The sequence below is a fragment of the Rhinatrema bivittatum genome, chromosome 8 (assembly GCF_901001135.1).
Source record: "Rhinatrema bivittatum chromosome 8, aRhiBiv1.1, whole genome shotgun sequence".
Taxonomy (NCBI): Eukaryota; Metazoa; Chordata; class Amphibia; order Gymnophiona; family Rhinatrematidae; genus Rhinatrema; species Rhinatrema bivittatum.
This window is the reverse complement of record NC_042622.1, coordinates 102,195,977-102,220,203: the sequence shown is the minus strand read 5'-3', so window position 1 is coordinate 102,220,203 and position 24,227 is coordinate 102,195,977. Positions and strand designations below refer to the sequence as shown.

The 24,227-nt window shown below is 41.5% G+C and overlaps 1 protein-coding gene across 2 annotated transcripts in view; it reads right to left on the bottom strand.

Annotated features, from left to right (window-relative positions):
* Positions 1 to 24,227, bottom strand: part of LOC115097050 (carboxyl-terminal PDZ ligand of neuronal nitric oxide synthase protein-like) — a 238,198-nt gene that overhangs the window by 10,109 nt on the left and 203,862 nt on the right. For both annotated transcript variants that reach the window (XM_029612482.1, XM_029612483.1), the window contains one exon: positions 3,874 to 4,039. In XM_029612482.1, the coding sequence (XP_029468342.1) occupies positions 3,874 to 4,039 (166 nt within the window). The remainder of the gene's footprint in view (positions 1 to 3,873; positions 4,040 to 24,227) is intronic.

Sequence of the window (24,227 nt, the reverse complement as noted above, 5' to 3'; positions counted from 1 at the left end):
GTCCAACGAGGCTAGCCCAGAGAGGCACGCTTAAGGCCCATCCGCTCAAAACTTCTCTTAGTAAAAGAGCTCTTTCCACCGCTGGACCTAAACTCTGGAACTCTCTCCCTCCTGACCTGAGATTGGAACAATCGACTCCCACCTTTAAAAAGAGACTCAAGACTTGGTTGTTTAATCAAGCATTCTCCTAATCCCAATAACTATTCTGATCTTTTCAATATTCGACCTCAGGCCCGACTCATTCAATTCCGAACATATATTCTCCTAAATTATTTTGTTATTTAAATTGTACTCTCCTTGCTCCGTTGAAGTTATTTATTGTTCTCATTAAGTTATTTTATTTTATTTTTCCAAGTTAAATCTTCCCTGTTCTCTGTAAGACATTATTCTACATTCTGTCAATTTTATTGTTACAATGTAAACCGAATTGATTAGTAACTTTGTTGCTAGAACTTCGGTATATAAAACTGTTAAATAAATAAATAAAAATATTCAAGAATTGATTGATCTTGAATGGGGCACTCTGGAAGCTAGCTTTAAAGCGAGACAAGCCTTGGAAGGGCTGAACCCCTTGGATCCAGCTGCAAGAGAACAATTGTGCTTTCCAAAGGTGGATGCGCTTGTGTGCTGCTACCAAGTGGACGACTATCCCCATAGAAGGGGGAGCGATCTTGAAGGATGCACAGGATAGGAGAATTGAGGCTATCCTGAAGCAGGCTTTTAATGCAATAGCAATGAATTTGCATATAGCTTCTTGTTGTTCCTTGGTTGTTCGCTCTTATTTAATTCTCTCTCAGGTGGTCAACGAATCTAGTGTCAATTTTAGAGCAGTGGTGCGATTTGGTCTGCACTTTGGTCAGAAGGATGGGCTTTGGTAATAGTGGCCAGGCATCAGCTATGGTTGAGAAATTGGTCGGCAGATACAACCTCGAAATCTAATCTTAAGAAGTTGTCCTTTAAAGGCTCGCTCTTGTTTGGGAGCGAGCTGCAGAAAATGGGCAATAAGTGGGGCGAGTCCCAGGCTCCTCTATTACCAGAGGATAAGAAACAGGCACCAAGCTCCTCCAGCATGAGAGGTTGTACTAGGGGGTTCAGATGTTTTCAATCCTACAGAGGAGCAGCTTTTTAGATGGCTCAACCTTTGGGTAGGTCTCAGTCCTTTCGTCCAGGGCAGCCCAGATGGGGTACAGGCTCTGGTAGTGGATAATACTTTAAAATTGTCGGCTCAGTGTGCTGCAGCAGTCAAAAAAGCAAACAGAATGTTAGGAATTATTAGGAAGGGAATGGTTAATAAAACGGAAAATGTCATAATGCCTCTATCGCTCCATGGTGAGACCGCACCTGGAATACTGTGTACAATTCTGGTTGCCGCATCTCAAAAAAGTTATAGTTGCGATGGAGAAAGTACAGAAAAGGGTGATCAAAATGATGAAGGGGATGGAACAGCTCCTCAATAAGGACAGGCTAAAGTGATTAGGGCTGTTCATCTTGGAGAAGATATGGCTGAGGGGGGATATGATAGAGGTCTTTAAAATCATGAGAGGTCTAGAATGAATATGCGAATCGGTAATTTACCTTTTTGGATAATAGAAGGACTAGGGGGCACTCCATGAAGTTAGCATGTAGCACATTTAAAACTAATCGGAGAAAGTTTTTTCACTAAACGCAAAATTAAGCTCTGGAATTTGTTGCTAGAGGATGTGGTTAGTGCAGTTAGTGTAGCTGGCTTTAAAAACATTTTGGATAAGTTCTCGGAAAAGTTCATTAACTGCTATTAATCAAGATGACAAAGAATAGCCACTGCTATTACTGTCATCAGTAGCATGGGATACACTTAGTGTTTGGGTACTTTGCATGTACTTATAGCCTAGATTGGCCACTGTGGAAACAGGATGCTGGGCTTGATGGACTCTCGGTCTGACCCAGTATGGCAATTTCTTATGTTCTCGGATTGATGGCGGCAACCCTATAGGTGATGCCGTAGGCGAGAGTGCATATGCGGCCTCTTCAGCCCACAATCTCAGAACTATTCTATTTGGCTCCACTTACCAATGGAGATCTGCATACACCTGCAGTAGTGGTTGCAAGCAGATCATCTAAGAAAGAGGGTTTCCCTAAGGTCACTGGACTGGCTAGTACTCATGACAGATGCGAGCCTCCAGGGTTGGGGAGCTCACTGTCAGGAACTGACAGTGCAAGGACACTGAGTACAGAAGTGTCTCTTTGGAGTCTCAAGCGGCTGGAAGCCTGTGCCGTCCGGTTGGCATGCTTGTGATTTGGCAACCGATTGCAGGGTTGAGCGGTTCGGATAATGTTGGACAATGCGACAACAGTGGCTTACATCAATTGCCAGGGAGGAACCAAGAGCCAGCAAGTGTTGCAGGAAATAGCCCTACTTATGGAATGGCTAGAAGTGCATCTTCAGGAGATTTCAGCCTCACATTTATGGGAAAAGACAATGAGCTGACTTTCTTAGTAGACAGAGTCTGGATCCAGGAGAAGAGAAATTGTCAAAGGAGGTGTTTCAGCTCATAGTGGATCACTGGGGCCTCCCATTTCTGGACCTGCTGGTGATCTCTTGCATTGCAAAAGTTCTTCGCTTCTTCAGTCGCAGGAGAGATCAAAAGTCATTGGACATAGATGCCCTTGTGCCTTGTGGCAATTTGTTTGATGCGTAGGGTTTCCGAACTGTAGGCCTTGCCATGAGCCCCTTCTATGGGTGACTCCGGGGGCGATACAGCTGCGTACTTGATCCTTCCTTTTTGCCAAAAGTGGTCTTGGCTTTTCAGTTGAATCAGTCAACTTCCCTGTGGAAGAATATCGCCTGCTATGGGCCTTGGATGTCAAGAGGCATATCTTGAGGTATTTGGAGGTTTCTAAACCTCTCAGGAAGATGGACCGGCGGTTTGTACTCCACATGGTGGGAGTAAACAGGGCAAGCCGGCGTCACAGGCTACAATAGCCTGCTAGATTAAGGAGGTAGTCACAACTGAGTATGTGGATGCTGAGCAGCCATTGCCTAGCCAGGTTAGGGCCGATTCCACTAGGGCTCAGGCTGTGTCATGGGCGGAAGTTAGACTGTCTCTTGTTGACATTTACTGAGCTGCAACGTGGTCCTCCTTACACACCTTTTCCAGGCATTAACTGCCTAGGTGTGCATACCTGGAGGGACACAACCTTTGCGTGTGTGGTGTTGATCGGACTGTGGACAGCCCCCTACCCTGTTTGGGAATAGCTCTGCAACATCTCACTGATTCTCAGTTTACCTGTTAGTAATTTCTCCTTTCTTAGTATACGATTTACTTCATAATATCCTTTTCTTTAATAAGCACAGTTGGATCCACATTCCTTGGCCCCTTGGCTGCTGGATGGTTGTGCTATTGTCTCCTATGTGGCTGCATATTCCACGGGGTTACTGGTGTTACTCCAGTCCCTAGCTAGTGTTAATATACTCTTTGTCTAAGGCTCAGTGTTTTTCTTGTTGGCTGAGTGCTGGAATGGTTATCCATTAATAATCAAGTTTTGTTAGTTTGTCCACAGTTGGCTTTTGCACAAAATACTGGTGGGCTGATGTCATTGCAGGATATATATACACCATGATGTCAGCTTTGCTCCATCTCCATCTGTGACTACCTCCTTAATTTAGCAGTACATAACCTACATGTTCTGGATCCACCTGTCCTTAGAGAAAAGGAAATCAGGTAAGTAATTTCTCCTTTTTGAACCCGTGCTTTAAGTATTCATCTTCTCCAATTGTGGGGAGTCATTTACCAGTTGTTAATACCTCAATATGACAGCACTGAAAATCTTTATCACAGACAAGACCATTAACTGGGGCTGTGCCCCACACACTAGATTTAGCAGATGCCTCACCTGTCTGTCGACTCTCTACCTTTACTTCCAGCTCCTTTAATTGTTTCACCAGCAGGGAAATGTGTTGCAGCAGGTCTCTGTTGGTGAGGAGCAGCTGGCGGACCCTTGCCTGAGCCTCGATGCGGGCAGCTGTTTCTGCAGTCAGCTGATCTTTTAGGAGCTGCACCTGTACAGAAACATCACACTTTTAAAATTCCAAAAATGCATATGAAAGGTTTCAACTTTTATGAGGTTGATGCTAGCTTTAAAGAGGCAAATGCAGCCACAGATTACATAAAGGCTGTCTAATGAACACAAGTACATAGCTTTCTTCACATTCCGTCTGTGCTTTGTCATTAAATGACAGCATTGATCCTTCTCATCTTTGGAGGGCAACAGATTTTTTCTTCTTCTCTTAATACTGTCTTTCTATATTTTTGTGGAACATATTAGGATACTAACTACTGTAAATCTAGCTGTCCAAGCTAAATAAAAAGAAAAAAAATAGGGCTCTAAACCCCAAGATGTTTCCATTTTTCTGATCATCAAATTAAAGTACACTGGGATTCAGTTCATATAAAATGCACTACATAAGATATAACTGATTATTCCCTTTCTGCTATTACCAGTAATTTTCACATGTAAGCAACTTGATAATTTTTGTGTTTGTGATAAAAACATGGACCAAGGTACATTTAGCCCTATTCACATTCTACTGGGGCAATTTTGAGACTTGTTTTGGACTTGCCAACTCATTTTCAAAAGGAAACTCCCCATAGTTTCCCTTTGAAAATTGGGGCTGGAAGGGGAATTTGGATAACTTTCCAGCTGCTTTGAAACAGGTAGAAAGTATATAGAGATTTCAAAATGAAAACTGCCATGTGCTTTCCCTCACCCAACCGATCTCAGTCCCTTTTTACCTGTACTGGAGGAAAACTATGTTCATATAAGCTTTTGTGTAAAAAGTTTTGAAAATTATTCTCCCCATACATACTCTGAATATTGCTATTGGATGACACCTGACATATAGGGGAAAAACCCATTGTTCTGTATTTTTTTTCAGGTTCCTTGCCTATTCAGGTTAATTGCCTATTTTTCATAATACTCTAACATGACTGCTGTGATATAACAGCTGCAAAAACATAAGAGCTAACATCAGGCATGGAAATGGTTTTTATGGGAGAGTTAGTGTGTATAGCAGTGAATGATGAGACTTAACTGGCATCTCAGAGACATGGTGGAAAGAGGATAACCAATGGGACAGTGCTATACCAGGGTACAAATTATATCGCAGTGACAGAGGAACATCTTAGTGGCAGAGTGGTGCTTTATGTCCGGGATGGCATAGAGTCCAACATGATAAAGATCCTGCAAGAGACTAAATGCATAATTTAATCTTTATGGGTAGAAATCCCTTGTGTGTTGGGGAAGAATATAGTGATAGGAGTATACAACCATCCACCTGGCCAAAATGATGAGACAGACAGTGAAATGTTAAGAGAAATTAGGGAAGTTAACCAAATTGGTAGTGCAGTAATAATGGGAGATTTCAATTGTTCCAATATTGACTGGGTAAGTGAAACATCAGGACATGCTAGAGAGAGAAAGTTCCTGGATGGAATAAATGACAAATTTATGGAGCACTTTGTTCAGGAACAGACAAGAGAGGCAACAATTTTAGATTTAATTATAAGTGAAGCACAGGATTTGGTGAGAAAATTAATGGTGGTGGGGCTGCTTGGCAACAGTGATCATAATACAACCAAATCTGAATTAATGACTGGAATGGAGACAATAAGGAAACCCAAAGCTCTAGCACCAAACTTTCAAAGGGAAACAGATAAAATAGCTTAAAAAACACAACCTGAAATGTGCATACATATATTAAGAGAGGGTAACAGGTGTGGTTGGTTATTGTTAAAAAAATCTCATAGAAGTGCAGTCCAGATGTATTCTATGCATTAAGACAGCTGGAAGGAAGGTCAAATGATTGCCAGCATAACTAAAATGTGAGATGAAAGAGGCTATTTTAGCCAAAAGATCTTCATTCAAAAATTAGAAGAAGGATCCATGAGAAGAAAATAGGATAAAGCATAAGTGTTGGCAAGTTTAATGTAAGATGTTGATAAGACAGGCTAAGATAGAATTTGAAAAGAAGTTGGCCATAGAGGCAAAAACTCAAAAACTTTAAAAATATATCTGAAGCAGAAAGCCTGTGAATCATTAAATGATCGAGAAGTGGGGGGGGGGGGGGGGGTGACGTGATGCATTGTAAGGGAAGTCGTGATTTCCCTTCGCATCGCTGGCCCTCCCTAATCCAGCTGCATCCACAGGCCAAATCGCAGCATTTTGTCTTGGGAACTCTCAAGGGGACTAGTTCTAGTGAAGCTGCACCTCACAGTAAGCTCATGGTATCCCGCTTGACTAAAAAAGAAAAGAGAAGGAATGGCCGCGAGCCCCGGAAGTGGCGTCCAACATGGCAACGGACCGTCCGGCACTACAGACTACGGCGGCGATCGCGGAAATTAAAGCGGCGATCTCTGAATTGTTGGGCCCCGAATTAAAAGTAATCTCGGCGAAACTTACCGAGCTCAACGAGGCCGTTGCAGGCTTTGAGACCCGATTCTTGGATCTTGAACAGCGCGTGTCCGATTTACAAGATGGCTGCCAGGTCTCCCAGGACGATATCACAGCGATCAAAGCTACATTAGAGAAACACACGGAGCATTTAGAGGACCTTGAAAATAGATTGCGGAGGTCTAACCTCCGATTTTTGGGGCTCCTGGAGACTCTGGCTGAATAGGACCTGCTGTCCTTTTTAGAAGGTTGGTTGCAGCAGGAACTGGGTATCTCACGTGTGCATGGTCCCCTTCATATCGAGCGGGCACACCATCTTGGCCCAAAGCGTGACAGACTGCTGGCCACGAGTTGTCATTGCGAAAATATTCAATTTCGCTCACAAAAGTGAGATATTGCAAGCAACTCGAGCTTGGCAGCCTTACAATAATGAAAATAAAAAAAATTTTAGTCTTCCAGGACTTTTCCGTGAACCTGGCAGCCAAACGGCGCATCATGGCTCCGTTCTGTAATAAGCTAATTGAGTCAGGGCTTCGCGCCTCTCTGGTCTATCCTGCACGGATCCGGGTTACTACACAGGGCGGAGGCAGTTAAGAACTTTATGCGCACCTCGTCTCCTCCTGCATCGCGGAGTCCCCAGGCTGCGAGCGACGACCCGGCCTAATGGAGTCGGCGGGCTGGGTAACTGGATGCTGCCTGGCTTCACACTGTTTCAGCAAAGGGGAAGCAAATTGGCTTTGCGCTGTTTTTTACGTCTCAGTTACAGCCTAGACAGCGGGGAGAGCCCTAATGAAGCAGCCTAATGTTATAGCCAGAGCAGAGGAGATGTGTTCCCTGGTGCTCAGCCTGTTAAAGGTTTTGCTCAACTGTTGTGGCCTTCTATTATGCCTTTTGAAAAGTTCCTATTACTTATCTTTCATACTTACTGTGTTTACTGTTCATTTGACTTTTTATTGATAACTTCTTATTGTGGATGGGGCTGGGAAGGGGGGGAGCGCATCTGTGTGCGGTTTGTGACCCTTATGTGGTTAATTGAGAGAGTGGGATGGGGGTTTTTACAGTGTTTTGGCTTCATTCCATGCTGTGTGGGCAGTCAGAGGTTTGGTTCAACACCTGTGTTACACTTTCACATGGGAGCCTCTGCTGGGAGGGCTCCCATGTGAAAGTGTAACACAGCGAAATACATTTGCTGGGTAAGCTACACCCTGGTAGAATAACTTGCTTCTAGTATCGGTACTAGAGTCTTATCCTGGAATGTTTGCGGAATAAATTCCCCCATTAAGAGATCCAAAATTCTCAGTCACCTAAAAAAGAAACAAGTTGATATCGCTCTTCTACAAGAGACCCATCTAACGGACAGTGAGCACATGAAACTATGTAGGGGCTGGGTAGGAGATGTATATTATGCCTCAGGTTCATCGAAAGCCACCGGGGTGGCGATCTTATTTAATAAACAGTTGCCCTTTCAGGTCCTAAAGGAGGTTAAAGATCCTCAAGGGTGCTTTCTCCTTTTAGTTACTCAGATATATAATCGCCAAATGGTGTTCTATAACATGTATGCTCCTAATACTTATACTCCCCACTTTCTTCCGTGACCTTCACTGTCTGCTACTTCCCTATCTCGATGACTTAATTATCCTGGGGGGTGATTTCAATGCCATCAGGGACCTGGAATTGGAGAAATCTAAAGCCATCTCTAGAGATGTTGGGGCCAGTAGGGGACTGCAGCAGCTAGAGTGCTCCTTATATTTGGTAGATGCCTGGAGTGCGCTCCATTCTACTGAGCGGGATTTCATGCATCTATCTCGAGCACACGACACGTCTAGACTACCTGTTTCTGAGTGCCCATCAGTTTGCGCAACTTGGTGATGCCTGCATAGGGGAGGTACTTTTATCAGATCAAGCTCCCATATGGCTGGATTTGCAGCTTTCCTCCAGTCCAGACATTAAACGCTTATGGAGATACCCCTACGTTTTGGCGAATGATCCCCAGTTCCAGACTTACTTACGCTCCCCAATGGAAAAATTATGCAAGCCTTAATGAGGAGCATGTGAACAATCCAGTACTTTTTTGGTACATGGCAAAGGTGGTATGAGGTGATATAATTTCCTACGTGGTGCACAGACGCAAAACCTTAGATCAGCGACTTCTTGCCTTAAGCAGTCAACTGAAGGAAGCTAGGGGCTGGCTGGCCCGTACAAATCTTCCCGCAGACAGAGACATTTACAGAACACTACAAGGAGCTGCTTAACTCCCTGCTTCACCAGAGGGCTAAAAAGAGTCTTCTTTATTACCAGTTTCACCTGCAATTTGGTAATAAATCTGGGAAGCTCTTGAATAACCTACTTAAAACATGTCACGCCTGACATATTACAGCCATTCGGTCATCTTGGGGGGGGGGGGGGACATTATTACAGAAGCCAAGGGGATCCTCTCTCAGTTTCGCCACTTTTTCTCAACGCTCTACACATCAGAGGGCTAGGAACAAGCGGCTTGTGATCGATTCCGTGCTAAATTTACTTTGCCTAGTCTTACTGCAACTCAGAAGGAATGGCTCAATAGGCCCCTGGGAGTCGATGAGGTGCAACTAGCTATTAAGTGGGCGAAACGATTTAAGGTCCCTGGTCCAGACGGTTACACCGCAAAGTTTTATAAATGCCTGCTTGATTTGGTGGGACCGGTGTTAACACGTGTCTTTTCAGATTTAATTGCAGTAGGAGAATGTCCCGTTCATGTTAACTTGGCCCATGTCACCCTCATTGCCAAACTGGGAAAGGAGGCCCATTCTCTGGCCTCTAATTGGCCGATTTCTCTTCTCAACGCTGATCAGAAACTTATGGCAAAGATTCTGGCGAATCGCCTGGCAGAGGTGATCCCTTCCTTGATTGGCCGTGGTCAAGTGGGCTTTGTTCGCAAGCGATATGCGCTTGCTAATATTCGGAAGCTTTTGGCAGCTATGGAAATGAGTCAGCAAATGGATTGGCCATGCCTTTTGATCAGCTTTGATGCGGAGAAAGCATTTGACAGGGTAGAGTGGCGCTATCTATTCCATATGTTGCGGGTGATGGGATTCGAAGGTATGTTTTATGATGCAATCCTACTTTTGTTTAGAGACCCTACTGCGTAATCATAGCCAATAGGTCACAGTCTGAGGTGGTTCCAATCTCCCGTGGTACACGGCAGGGGTGCCTGCTATCACCTGTTTCTCTTGCAGCTAGAACCACTCCTTTTATCTATTTTACATACCCCTGCAGTAAGAGGTATCCGGTTGCAATCAAAAGTGTTTAAATATGCGGCTTTCGCCGATATGGTATTTCTGGCGGAACCACACCACTTGCTTCCACCCCTCATGCAATTGCTCTGGAGTTTGTCCAGTTTGCGGGCTTATGACTTAATTTTGCCAAATCGGAAGCCCTAGCCTTTCCAGACACTCTTGGAGAGCGTTGGCCCGGAACCTTCCTGTTGCAGTGGGCAGAAGGCTCCTTTCAATATCTTGGGATTATTATTCCAAATTCACCCAGTCATCTGTATAATCTAAGTGTTCAGTAGAAAAAAAACTTTGCACCTGGAGGGGATTGCCTCTTTCCCTGGGAGGCAGGGTCAATTTATTTAAGATGCTGTTACTGCCTAAATGGCTATATTTACTTCAAAATTTGCCACTCTCTCTCCGCCGTATAGACTTAACATTGGCTAAGGAACTACGTTGTTTCTTTTGGAGAGGCGGAAAACCCAGAATTTCACTGGCGGGGCTTCGAGAATGGCAGGGGGAGGGTAGATGGGGTGTCCTGGATTTAAGACTGTACAATTTGGCTGGGAACCTTCGCATACTTAGGGATTGGATAGTGGGACAGTCTAATTATGTACACATCTCTGTGGAGCAGGCCCTAGTTGCCCCTCTGGCATTAACATATATTATGCAAGCTCCCTCCACTGCTCTCCCATCGTTTTTAATTCAGTCTCCCTCGATAAGACCCTTCGCCTTGCTTGGTGGGCTGTGACCAAATTACTGCAGATACCCAAGAAAGAGATCTAGGTGTCATAGTGGATAACACATTGAAATCGTCGGTTCAGTGTGCTGCGGCAGTCAAAAAAGCAAACAATGTTGGGAATTATTAGAAAGGGAATGGTGAATAAAACGGAAAATGTCATAATGCCTCTGTATCGCTCCATGGTGAGACCGCACCTTGAATACTGTGTACAATTCTGGTTGCCGCATCTCAAAAAAGATATAATTGCGATGGAGAAGGTACAGAGAAGGGCTACCAAAATGATAAGGGGAATGGAACTGCTCCCCCTATGAGGAAAGACTAAAGGGGTTAGGACTTTTCAGCTTGGAGAAGAGACGACTGAGGGGGGATATGATAGAGGTGTTTAAAATCACGAGAGGTCTAGAACGGGTAGATGTGAATCTGTTATTTACTCTTTCGGATAGTAGAAAGACTAGGGGGGCACTCCATGAAGTTAGCATGGGGCACATTTAAAACTAATCGAAGAAAGTTCTTTCACTCAACGCACAATTAAACTCTGGAATTTGTTGCCAGAGGATGTGGTTAGTGCAGTTAGTATAGCTGTTTAAAAAAGGATTGGATAAGTTCTTGGAGAAGTCCATTACCTGCTATTAAGTTCACTTAGAGAATAGCCACTGCCATTAGCAATGGTAACATGGAATAGACTTAGTTTTTGGGTACTTGCCAGGTTCTTGTGGCCTGGATTGGCCACTGTTGGAAGCAGGATGCTGGGCTTGATGGACCTTTGGTCTGACCCAGTATGGCATTTTCTTATTTATTTATTTATTTAACATTTTTCTATACCGAACTTCATGACAAGCTTCATATCAGGCCGGTTTACATCAAACTTAGGGATTAACTGAACATAACCATATAACAGGAAGGCCGAAGCGCAGGTACAAATAACAGGGAGAATGAACTTGGGGGCTAGAGTAGCCAGGAAATAAAGGACAGAAAAAACTGGAGAATCATAACATTTAGTTCAAAAAAATGCTATTTCAGATACCATGGAACACAGTCAGCATGGATTTACCCAAGGGAAGTCTTGCCTAACAAATCTGCCTCTTTTTTTGAAGGGGTTAATAAACATGTGGATAAAGGTGAGCCAATTGATGTAGTGTATTTGGATTTTCAGAAGGCATTTGACAAAATGTTATGTTCTTATATTCTTATATTATATATATTATATATATTATATATATTATATATATTATATATATTATATATATTATATATATTATATATATTATATATATTATATATATTATATATATTATATATATTATCTATAATATATATTTATCTATATGAGATATATTATATATATTATAATATTATATATATTCATCTATATATATATATATTATAATATTATATCTCTATCTCTTATATCTATCTCTTATCTATCCTATTCTATTCTACTATACTCTATATTCCTCCATCTCTTCTATCTCACCTATATATTATCTTCTATTCTCTTATCTTTCCCCTGTGCCACCTACTGTTGCCCATTCAGGGGAAGTGGAGACTTCAGTCCCGGTTCCCAAACGGCTGGCTTTCGCCAGTGGAGGACCACAGGCATTACACAACTGGGCCACCTACTCAATGGAGAGGGGCAACACCTACCTTTTTCAGAGTTGCGAGCACTGTATCTGTTGGGAATCAGGCCAGATATTCTGTTATCATCTGCAGATCCAGCACTATCATCCAGTCCTTACCCTTTGACCTCATGATCCCCCAGGGGTTTTTCATTCCTTGGACAACATATTTCTGTTCAAGAAACAGTCTCCTTCTTTGTCCTACTACTATAAAAAGCTTAAAGGCCTTACCAGGAAAGAGCCATATGCCATTTTGGTGAACCGGTGGAATGGGGATGGGGTGTTTGTACTTACTGTACCTGTTCTTCAGGCATGCTTTGGGCAAGTGTCCCAACTCATGGTTAATATGTACTATCGTGAAATGCAATTCAAATTTTTAAGGCGGGCTTATGTGTCTGCATATATTGCATGTCGCTCTGGAATTTCCACATCTTCCCTCTGTGGTAAGTGTCACCAGGTTATTGGTACCTTGCCTCACTCTTTTTGGTCGTGCCCCCCCCATACGAAGATTTTGGGGTCATATTGCCAACAATCTCATGGTGTTATTGGGGATTTCTCTCCCCATAACCCATTTGCTTTTTCTTTTTGGTTCTTGTCCCCACCTACCGGTGAGGAGGGGCCCTCGCCTATTTATCTTGAAGGCATGCTTAGTGGGAAAGAAAGTGATTTTGCTGCATTGGTGGACTTCCGAATGCCCTTCTTTTTGGACCTGGCATAATCACCTTCATCATATGATGCGAATGGATGATTTGAGTTCGCGTGCATAACCTCAGCTACGCAGGAAGTTCCTGATTTGGGATCTGCACCGTTCGAGAAGTTTAATCCTTAATGACTGAGTTGTTATTTATTTGTTGACTTAATCTTGCCTTCTACGCAGGGGAGATCTTGGAGCCTGATTGCACAGCATGGTTTTCTCGATGTCACAGATTGGAGTGGGGGGGGGGGGGGGGGAGATGTTGGGTGGGTTTTACAGAGGCCTTGACAATGTTTGTGGTCTTTGTCCAGAGAGAGTTAAGTACTCCAGCTCTCCTGGACCATTATTATTACATGTATTATGCCCTAAAACTTAATAAAAATAGTTTAAAAATAAATGATTGAGGAATTAAAGAGGCACTTAGGGAAGATAAGGCCATCGCAGAAGACTAAAATTCTTTGCTTCGAGTGTTTACTGAATAGGATGATGGGGGTGATACCTGTTCCAAAGACGGATTTCAAGGGGAACAATTCAGATAAACTGAACCAACTCACAGTGAACATGGAACATGCGGTAGGCCAGACTGAAACTGAAAAGTAGTAAGTCACCTGGACCGGATGGTATACACCCCAAGGATCTGAAAGACCTAAAAAATGAAATTTCAGACCTATTTCAATTCCAGTGGTCATCTTAAAACAAAGTTTCCATGCGACAACCTTTAAGTAACCATTATGGAAATCAAAGAGATTACCCCCCATCATCACGACAGACAGACTGAAATTTAAAAACCTTCATTGGAAGCCATCCTCAAGATGCCTCGCTCCAATTCCTTTAGTAACGAACTCGCTATTACTAGGTATGTCAATGTCTTTCTTACTTAATGCGCAATCTCTGGCAAAAAAATGCCTGTCTTCACTGATCTTGTATTGGTTAATAAACCTGATTTCTGCGGAGTGACCGAGACCTGGTTCAAAAAAAATCAGATACTATCACCATAAATAAATTACCAAAAAGCATTTATGACATTTATTCCATCCCCAGAATTAAAAAAGAGGTGGCAGTTTACTACTTATGATTAAGAAAATCTTTAAACTAACCTTACTGTTACTATTTATTTATTTATTTAGAAACTTTTATATACCGGTATTTGTGGGGACATCATACCGGTTCACATAGTAACTGAAAGATTGGAAAATACATTGCAACAGGGGAATGTAACTGGGCGGGGGGAAGAACAGAAAGGCAGTAGGAAGGATAGGAGAACAAGAAGGTAATAACCAAAACAATTTACAATGAAAGTCTCCTTAATAAGGAGGTTACCTGAAAGGGGACTGCGAGGGGGAGTGGAGGGAGTTATTCTGTGTAAGCATGGTTGAACAGGAGAGTTTTTAATTTCTTTTTGAATTTAAATGCACAGGGTTCAAGTCGCATGTGGACAGGTAGTGTATTCCAGAGAACGGGCCCGGCAATAGAGATGGCACGGTCTCGGGTGGAGGAGAGATGTGCCTGTTTCAAGGATTGAACGTGTAGGGTGCCTTTGTTGGTAGATCTGGTGGCTCGGATGGACAGGGGGGCAGTGAAAGGGAGGTCGAGCCAGTTGGAGTTGGTGTTACTACACCACCAAATTTTTTAATTGGGTTATTGAAATCAAAGCATTTGCAAATCTGTTTATTTTTATGCCTCACCCGGATTGATAGAGCATAATCCCTCCCCACTAATTGAATTCCTTGTTGATAATATAGAAATCGATCTCCCCACTATGAAACTTGGCAATTTCAACTTACATGTAGATACTGTATCCTTATCTTCTAGCTGTGAATCTTTATCTGCCATGACAGCCATAGGTTTTCAAATCATGAATCAGCCAACACAAAGCAGGCCATACTCTGGACCTCTTATTCATTAACTCTCAAATGCAATATATAGATCCACGTAGAAGTTTGCCTATCCCATGGTCTGACATTGCCTTATTTCAGCTCATCTTACTATTCATAATTTGAAACAGAACCCACCAACCCAAAAAAACATGTATCGAATATAGAAAAACTTGCAGCCAAGACGATCTAAGAACGCCTAGCAGAAGCTCTCAAAAAATTAGATCTTACTGATATTGATAACGCTGTTAACTCCTGGATGACAATCACCAATGACATAGCCAATGCTTGTTGCCCTTTAATTAAAAAAAAAAAGAAAGATCCCCTTGGTATACCTCAGACCGCTAATTAATGAAATGTTCCCTCAGAAATCTTGAAAAAAAAAAAAAGGCACAAAAATCCCACAACGTCTTCACTAAGCAACTATAGAATATTGCTTCATAAATACAGAATAAACATCAATAAAACCAAACGAGATTACTACTCAAAAAAAATTAATGACTTCCAATTCAATCCTAGAGTTTTTTCTTATGTCTCTGATTTAATTAATCCATCACCTAACTTAGATCCTTCTCATAATGCAGATACTCAGTGCAATGAGCTTGCAAATTTTATTTTTATTTATTTATTTATTTAGAGACAAATCCCTTAACTTGATAAATAACATTCCTACAGGTAAGACTAAAAATAACTTTGCTAACAAACATAGGAACTGTTAAGCACCCCATCCGCGCCTGGCCCTGCTCACCTCCATGGCTTCACAGCAGGTCCCGGGTCAGCCTCCCTAGCGGCAGGTGCAAATGCTTCCAGGCCTCTGTCTCCCGCGGCGGTGGTCGCCAGGCCTTCCACCGCGCACCAGGCCTCACGCCGGAGCTCAGCGTCCTCGGCTGTGTTGGCCACAGCCCTATGCGCGCAGACCGCCCGGCCTCTTTTAGGGCCATAGGCGGGTCCTAGCTCCGCTGCACGCCCTAATTGATTCCCCGATATAAGGAAGTCCCTGTTTGTACTTCCTTGCCTTGACAATCGGGTTGGCATTTGTGCTAGATTATCACTGTGTTTGAATCTTGCTCCAGTCTGTTCCAGTTCTGTTCCTGCTTCCTAGTTCTCCAGTGTCCTCCTGTGTCTCCCCAGGTAGTACCTCCGGACTGTCTCACTGGTACTGACCTCGGCTTGTTCCTTGACCTGCCTGCCTGACTCCAGTCTGTTCCTCGACCTGCCTGCCTGCTGCCTGCCTTCTGACCTCGGCCTGCCTGTGACCTTGTCTGACCTCCGGAACCTGACCTCTGCTTTGCTGACTACTTCTCAGACTGATCCCTGGACTCTGACCTTTACCCAGCCTGACCCATTCTCTAGATTCTGGCTCTGTTCCTAGCCTTGTCATCACCTATGCTGTTCTGGTCCTCCTCGTTCCATCTGAACTCGAGTCTTGAACCTGACTGCGCTCCCCTTCTGCCTGTGGGCACGCCGGACTTCCATCCTTCCAGGAGACCCTGTGAGGCCCACCTAAGTCCAAGCGGCCCAGGTCCCTATGGGCTCCTCCCTGGGGGACCTTGTGCTTCCAGTGGTGAAGCTCATCCTAGCCTCTGTCTCCTCCAGTGCTCCACCCCCTGGGGGCAGTTACTTCCTGGTCCCTACCAGGGAGCTGTTCTCCACTGCTCCAGGTCAAGGGTCCACCCCCGAGAGCAACAGGAACAACTTGGTCCAGCTTCAATAACACTTCATCCACCCAAGTAGAAAACTTCATAAAAAAAATGAATCCAGCTGTCCACCCCGCAGATGCAATACCCAAACTTCTAAAGTTAGTCCCTAACATTATCTCCAAACCATTAGCTGACAAACTCTCTCTCAACCAAGGCATTCTCCCTGATAAAATAAAATGTGCAATTATCAAACCAATAAAAAAGAAATCTAATTCATCCTCGGCAGATTTATCTAACTTTAGACCCATATCCAGCTTACCACTTATTTATTTTATTTATTTATTTGTTTTTATATACTGAGGTTTAGCTAGATGCCTTCACTCTGGTTTACATTTGCAACAACAAATTACATGTGTCGAAACCATTGGAAAACATAACGTTAACTGTCTGAATCAGGAATTACATAAAACGAGATAACATGTAACACCGTATGGGGGAGATAACTGTGGGGGTAACATAGTAAGGGGATGTAGCGAGTTATGAATAGATATAATAGTAACATATACTAATACCTAGATCTAACATTATACCGAGATGACTGGTACTTCCACAAATTTGGGGGTGATTAACAGAAAAGGACAAAAGTGGATGCGAGCGAGACATTATTCGCATTGGGTATGTCTATGTGGTTTAAATAACTGTGATTGTATGGTTTAAAGAAGAGTATGTATGTTTTAAATATCCATTCGGGTATGCTGTGCTGATTAGGTCGGGGGGATTAACTGATCCAGTCTTTGAAGGCCTGTCTGAATAGCCAGGTCTTGAGTTCTTTTTGAAAGTTTTAGTGTTATTTTGTAATCTTAGGTGATCCGGTAGTGAGTTCCAGAGGTGTGATCCTGCGATTGAGATGGCTCTGTTTCTTACAGTAGTATGTTTTTATCCAAGATCATCAAAAAAGTAGTCAACCAACAACTTTCAGAACATCTTGAGATCCATAATATCCTCTACCCTTCCCAATTCAGTTTCCGAAATTTCCCTCATGGACACGGTCCTAAGAGGCCTAGATAACGGACAATCATATCTTCTTATAACGTTAGACATTTCTGCAGCCTTCGATATGGTTAACCACAAGATTTTATTGGATAGATTAAAGGAAATAGGTTTAATAGGCACCACCTATCAATGGTTTGAATCATTTTTAAACAGGTCATACAGAGTTAAAATAAATACCCATGAGTCAGAACAAATAAATATTATTCATGGTGTTCTGCAGGGATCCTCTGTCATCAACTCTTTTTAACCTATATATGCTTCCTTTTTGCAAGTTTTTAGCAGGCCTTGGACTAACCCACTTTATTTATGCCGACGACATGCAGATCCAAATTCCAATTACCGACTCCCTCGAATCCGCATTGAAACTCTGGGAAGTCTATCTTTCCACCATCAAACAACTGCTAGCCCAAATGAGCTTATCTTTAAATCCAGCAAAAACAGAGTTTCTTATACTCCGTCCTAAAGTAAATAACCCAAATATTACACATAACGACACCAGCAAACAAATACTCTATTGCTCATGAAATCAAAGACCTGGGTGTTACACTTGACAGCGAATTAAACTGCAAAAATTGGATAAATAATCTTATTAAAGACAGGTATTTTAAGTTACATGTTTTAAAAAAATTAAAACCACTTCTGCACAACCATGATTTTAGAACAGTTCTGCAAGCACTCCTTTTTTTAAAGACAGACTATTGCAATGCTTTACTCTTAGGCCTTCCTGCTTCCACCATCAGACCCCTTCAACTCCTGCAAAACTCGGCTGCTAGAATCCTAACAAATACCAAATGATCAGAACACATAACCCCAATTTTAAAGGACTTACACTGGCTCCCAATCATATACCGCTCTCAGTTTAAAACACTATACAACGATAAGATGGAATGGCACACTGTAGCACTTCATTTTCACACTCCACAGAGAACCACAAGATCTGCAAGCAATGGGACTCTACCTATACCCTCTCTCCTAAATCAGCATACCTAAACACCATGAGACAAAGAGCCATATCAATTGCAGGTCCACAGTTGGGGAATTCACTCCCTCAAGGGCTTAGAATAGAACCAAACACCAGAACATTCAAAAAGGGTATTAAAACCTGGCTCTTTCAACAAACCTTCACCGAACAGTCATTATGCCCATAATTCTTCTATCCATTTTAGAAAACTTAAGAATTTTAGATAGTTTTACTTATTTTATAATATTGAATTGTATTTTAATGTATGTTGAATTTGTCATTGTATTTAATGTTTATTGTGCTTAGTTTTACTGAACTATATCTTATTTTATTGAAAACAGATTTGATATATACTTTGAACATCTGTATATAAAAACAAATAAAATAAATAATTCGTAACCTCATTAAAATCATCCATTGTACCTGAAGATTGGAAGGGGGGGGGTGTCAATGTAACCCCAATATTTAAAGAGGGCTCCAGGGGTGATCCAGGAAACTATAGACTGATGAGCCTGACTTCAGTGCCAGGAAAAATTGTGGAAACTGTTAAAGAATAAAATCACAGAACATTTAGACAAACTGTTTAATGAGACACAGTCAGCATGGATTTACCCAAGAGAAGTCTTGCCTCACAAATATCCTAGATTTTTAAAAGGTGTGAAAAACATGTGGATATAGGTGAACCAGTAGATCTGGTGTATTTGGGTTTTCAGAAGGCATTTGACAAAGGTCCACATGAGAAGCTTTTAAGAAAACTAAAAAGTCATGTGATAGGAGGCGATGTCCTTTTGTTGATTGCAAACTGGTTAAAATACAGGAAACAGTAGGATTAAATGGTATGTTTTCACAGTGGAAAAAGGTAAACAGTGGAGTGGTTTGGTTTTTTTTTTTTTGGACCAGTGCTTTTTAATATATTTATAAATGATCTGGAAAGCGGTATGACAAGTGAGGATCAAATTTGCAAATGACACAAAATTATGCAGTGTAGTTAAATATCAAGCGGACTGTGATAAATTGCAGAACCTCGATGTGGACAAGTGCAAGATGATGCATATAGGGAAAAATAACTTTCTGTAGTTACACAATGTTAGGTTCTATCTTAGGGGTTACTACCCAGGAAAGAGATCTAGGTTTCATTGAAATCTTCGGTTCAGTGTGCTGTGGCAGTTAAAAAAGCAAACAAGGTTAGGATTTATTAGGAAGGGAATGGCAAATAAAAGGTTGATGTCATAATGCCTCTGTATTGCTCAAGGTGAGACAGTACCTTGAATAATGGGTGCAATTCTGGTTGCCACATCTCAAAAAAAGATATAGTTGCACAGGAGAAAGTGCAGAGAAGGGTGACCAAAAGGATAAGGGGCATGGAACAGCTCCTCTATGAGGAAAGGCTCAAGTAGTTAGGGCGTTCAGTTTGGAGAAGAGAAGACTGAGGGGGGATATGATAAAGGTCTACAAAATCATGAAAGGACTTGAACAAGTTAACGTATATTGGTTATTTACTCTCTCAGATAATAGAAGGGCCAGGGGGCACTCCATGAAGTTAGCAAGTAGCTCATTTAAAACAAATCAAAGAAAATTATTTTTCACTCAGCATATAGGTAAGCTCTGGAATATGGCAATTAGTGTAACTAGGTTTAAAAAAGGTTTAGTTAAGTTCCTAGAGGAAAAAAATCCATAAACTGCTATCAATCAATAAGGAACAGTAGCTTGAGATCTAATGGTTGGGTACTTGCCAGGTACTTGCGACTAATTGGCCACCACTGGAAACAGGATGCTGAGCTTGATGGACCCTTGGTCTAACCCCATATGGCATATCTTATGTTATAGAATTCAAAAAAGAGCTACTGTTTTTCCATTCAATATACTCAATAAACAAACAAAAGGAAAAACCAAGTACAATTTTTATGTGCTACCACCACAAAATAAAATTTTTTGAAGAAATGTTTTGAAATAAATTGACCGTATCGACAAGCCTGGCGACGCACACCCTTAATTGTTAAAAGGGAGCCGTCCGGACTTATTTACGGTCAAAATTGATGTTTATCACATTTCTCATTGAATATATTTCTCACTGAGTTCTTATATTTTGTGTTCAATTTTATTCAATTTTTATATTTTTGCATTTTTTAGGGCATTTTGTTTTAAATATTCCAATGGACAAGAAGAGTAGGCTTGACACCCGGCCGATGTTTCGCTTCTGCTTCTTCAGGAGCGTTTACACAATTAAAGTATCTCCCGCCAATTTTTTTTTAAAGGACTCTGCTTCTTCGGGAGCATTACAAATACAATTCTTGTCCGCCAACATGTTTTTAAAAGCGGTCTCTTCTCATAGTTAATTGCCCAGTATCCTTCATCCTGGACGCTCCTCGTCTAGACTCACTTCCAGACCTGCTTCCGTTGGGATATTTAAAACAAAATGCCCTAAAAAATGCAAACATAAAAATTAAACACAAAATATAAGAACTCAGTGAGAAATATATTCAATGAGAAATGTGATAAACATCAATTTTGACCGTAAATGATGAGAAGTCCGGACGGCTCCCTTTTAACAATTAAGGGTGTGCGTCACCAGGCTTGCCGATACGGTCAATTTATTTCAAAAAATTTCTTCAAAACATTTTGTATTATTTTGTGGTGGTAGCACATATCTTATGTTATACCATCTTGGAAGCTCAAACCAGATGCAGTCCATACATTAGAAAAGGTGGAAGGAAGGCTAAACAATTAAGCATGTATAAAGGTGAGGTGAAAGAGGCTATAATCATCTTTCAAGCAATAGAAAAGGGATCCAAATAAAGAAAACAGTACAGCATAAGTACTGGCAAGTTAGATGCAAAACACCGATAAGGAAAGCAAAGAGATAATTTGAAAAGAAGCTTGTTGTGGAAACAAAAAAACTAAAAAATGTGTTCAGGTACAAAGTAAAAAGCATGTGAATGAGTCAGTTGGACCATTAGATGATCAAAGGGTACAAGGCCAGTGCAAGGGTATTAGGCACTCTAGGCAAACTTTCACTCTTGCTCCCCTCCCCCCACCCGCCTTGACCCAGACCTTGACCTCCTCCCCCTCCTAATAATAGTAAAACCAATATTTTGAAAAAGAATATTTCAAAAGAGCTGACAAACAGAATAACTTTCAATAATTAAAATCATTTAAAAAAATGTTCCAAACACCAAAAAAATATTGCAAAATAGCAGAGAGAAATCCGCCAGCTCTCCATACCTGAAAACTTTGATTAACCTGATGGGGGGGGGGGGGGGGGGGGGGGGGAAGGGGCTTTGTTGCACACAAACTTTTACCCTCTTTCTCTCACATACACATTCTCTCCACTAACATATACTCTGATCATAAAGAGGTAAAAGGGGTACTTAGGTATTACAAAGCCACAGCAGATACTCTAAAAGAATTATTTGAGGATAATGTAAGATATCCATGCCAGATATGATATTTAAAGGTGATGATTCAGAAGAACAGAAACAAATCTCAGTGTATCTAGAAGATATAATATAGGGCAAATTTACAAACTAAAGCGTAACAAATCACCTGGACCAGATGATATACAACTCAGAGTGCTGAAAGAACACATAAAATTGTGGGTCTGCTGTTAGTAATTTGTAAACTATCATTAAAATTGTCTATGATGCCTGAAGACTGAAGGATTGCAAACATAACACCAATTTTTCAAAAAGGGATCAAGGGGTGATCCAGGAAACTACAGACCAGCGAGTCAGATGTCTGTGCCAGGCAAAACAATGGATACTATATTAAGAACAATATTGCTGAACATTTAGATAGGCATAGTTTGATGGGACAAAGCCAACATGGATTTAGCCAAAGGAAGTCTTGCCTCACACCAATCTGTTACATTTTTTTTTGAGGGTGTAAATAAACATATGGATAAAGATGAGCCAGTTGATCTAGTGTACCTGGATTTCCAGAAAGTATTGAACAAAGACCCTCATGAGAGACTTCTAAGAAAATTAAATGGTCATGGGATTGCAAACTGCTTAAAAGATAGACAAAGAGAATGGGGCTAAATAGTACATTTTCCCAGTGGCGGAAATAGAACAACGGAGTGCCCCAGACATCTGTTATGGGACCACTGCTTTCATAAATGACCTGGAAATGGGAATGAGTGAGGAGATCACATTTGCTGATGACACAAAATTATTCAAAGTTGTTAAATTACAAGAGGATTGTGAGAAATTGCAAGAGGACCTTGCAAAACTGGGAGTTTGGGCATGCAAATTGCAAATAAAATTTAATGTGGACAAATGAAAGTGATGTGCTTACGGAAGAGTAACTCAAATTATAACTACACAATGCTATGTTGCACATTAGGAGTCTTCACCACTCAAGAAAAAGATCTAGGTGTCAGTTAATACTTTAAAATCTTCTACTCCGTGTGCGTAGCAGCAAAGAAAGCCAATAAAATGCTAGGAATTATTAGGAAAGAAATGGAGAATAAAAGAACAATGCCTCTGTATTGCTCCATGGTGCAACCTCATCTTGAGTGTTGTTGCAATTTTGATCACATCATCTCAAGAAATATAGCAGATTAGAAAAGATAGAGAAGGGCAACCAAATGATAAAGGGGATGGAATGATTCCTCTATGAGGAAATGCTAAAGAGACTCTTCATTTTAGAGAAGAGACAGCTGAGGAAGATATAATAGAAGTCTATAAAATAATGAGTGGAGTGGAACATAAACGTTAATCTGTTTACTCTTTAAAAGAGTATAAAGATCAGGGGGGACACAATGAAGTTAGGTGATACACTTAAAACTTATAAGAGAAAATATTGTTTTACTCAATGCATAATTAAGCTTTGGAATTCATTGCCAGAGGATGTGGTGAACGCTGTTAGTGTAGCTATGTTTAAAAAAAGATTTGGACAAGCTCCTGGAGGAAAAGTCCATAAACCATTATTAAGGTGGAGTTGGAGAAATCCATTTCTTATCCCTGGGATAATCCATATGAAATATATTTACCCCTTGGGCTCCTGACAGATACTTGTGACCTTGGTTTGGTCACCATCGGAAACTGGGCTTGATGGACCTTTGGTCTGACCCAGTTTGGCAAATGTTATGTACTAAGTAAGTGCTAAAGAATATCATGTTGAAATGTTAAACTTGAGTCATGGCAATGTATTGTGTTTTGCTGGAACTATTGAAAAACTGGGATAAACAGTATTCAATAACTAATAGCAAACACCTCCAGGAAACAGCATCACACAAGTCCCAAAATGTTATGGCTGTAAAGGAAAAGGTCTTGAGAATACGAGATGCATTGTTTAAAAGATTACTGCAAGGATGATGACTCTGCCCCAGGACCTCCATAAACAAGATGTTACATGGCGATGTCTCCTTTATCATACAAAGCTGCCCTGTCCCGCAGTGTAAGTACCCCCATGATGTTACCCCCATCCCCACTATTTCTTGTACTCTTTTCTATATCAGTAAATGCCACAGTGTGATCTGGAGCAGGGGTTCTCAAACAAGCCCTTGGGATTCACCAAGTCAAGTTGGGTTTTCAGGATATTTATAATGAGTATGCATGAGATAGATCTGCAAGCACTGTTTCCATAGCATGCAAATCTCTCATATGCATATTCATTGTGGATATCCTGAAAACTCAAGTGGTTGAGTGTCTCTTGAGAACTGGGTTGAGAACCACTGGTCTGGAGCAATGCAGGGATGTTGGAACTAACTGGTGATACACTGTTCACCCCACTGAACAAACAGGACTGAATATTTTAGTTAAGTCACACAGGTATTTTGGATTCAACCATAGCAGTAGGAATGAAATAGATTTGAATCAGGAATGCTTTGGGCTTCAAGCACCATCTAGTGGCTCAATAGTCCTTACTACAGCCTAAACAGTAGAAGACCTTTTGATTTTAAATGCTGAAAAACCTGGTATTCAGCAGATTTCCATTGCGGTGGGAAAGATTCCTTTACAGAAGAGAATT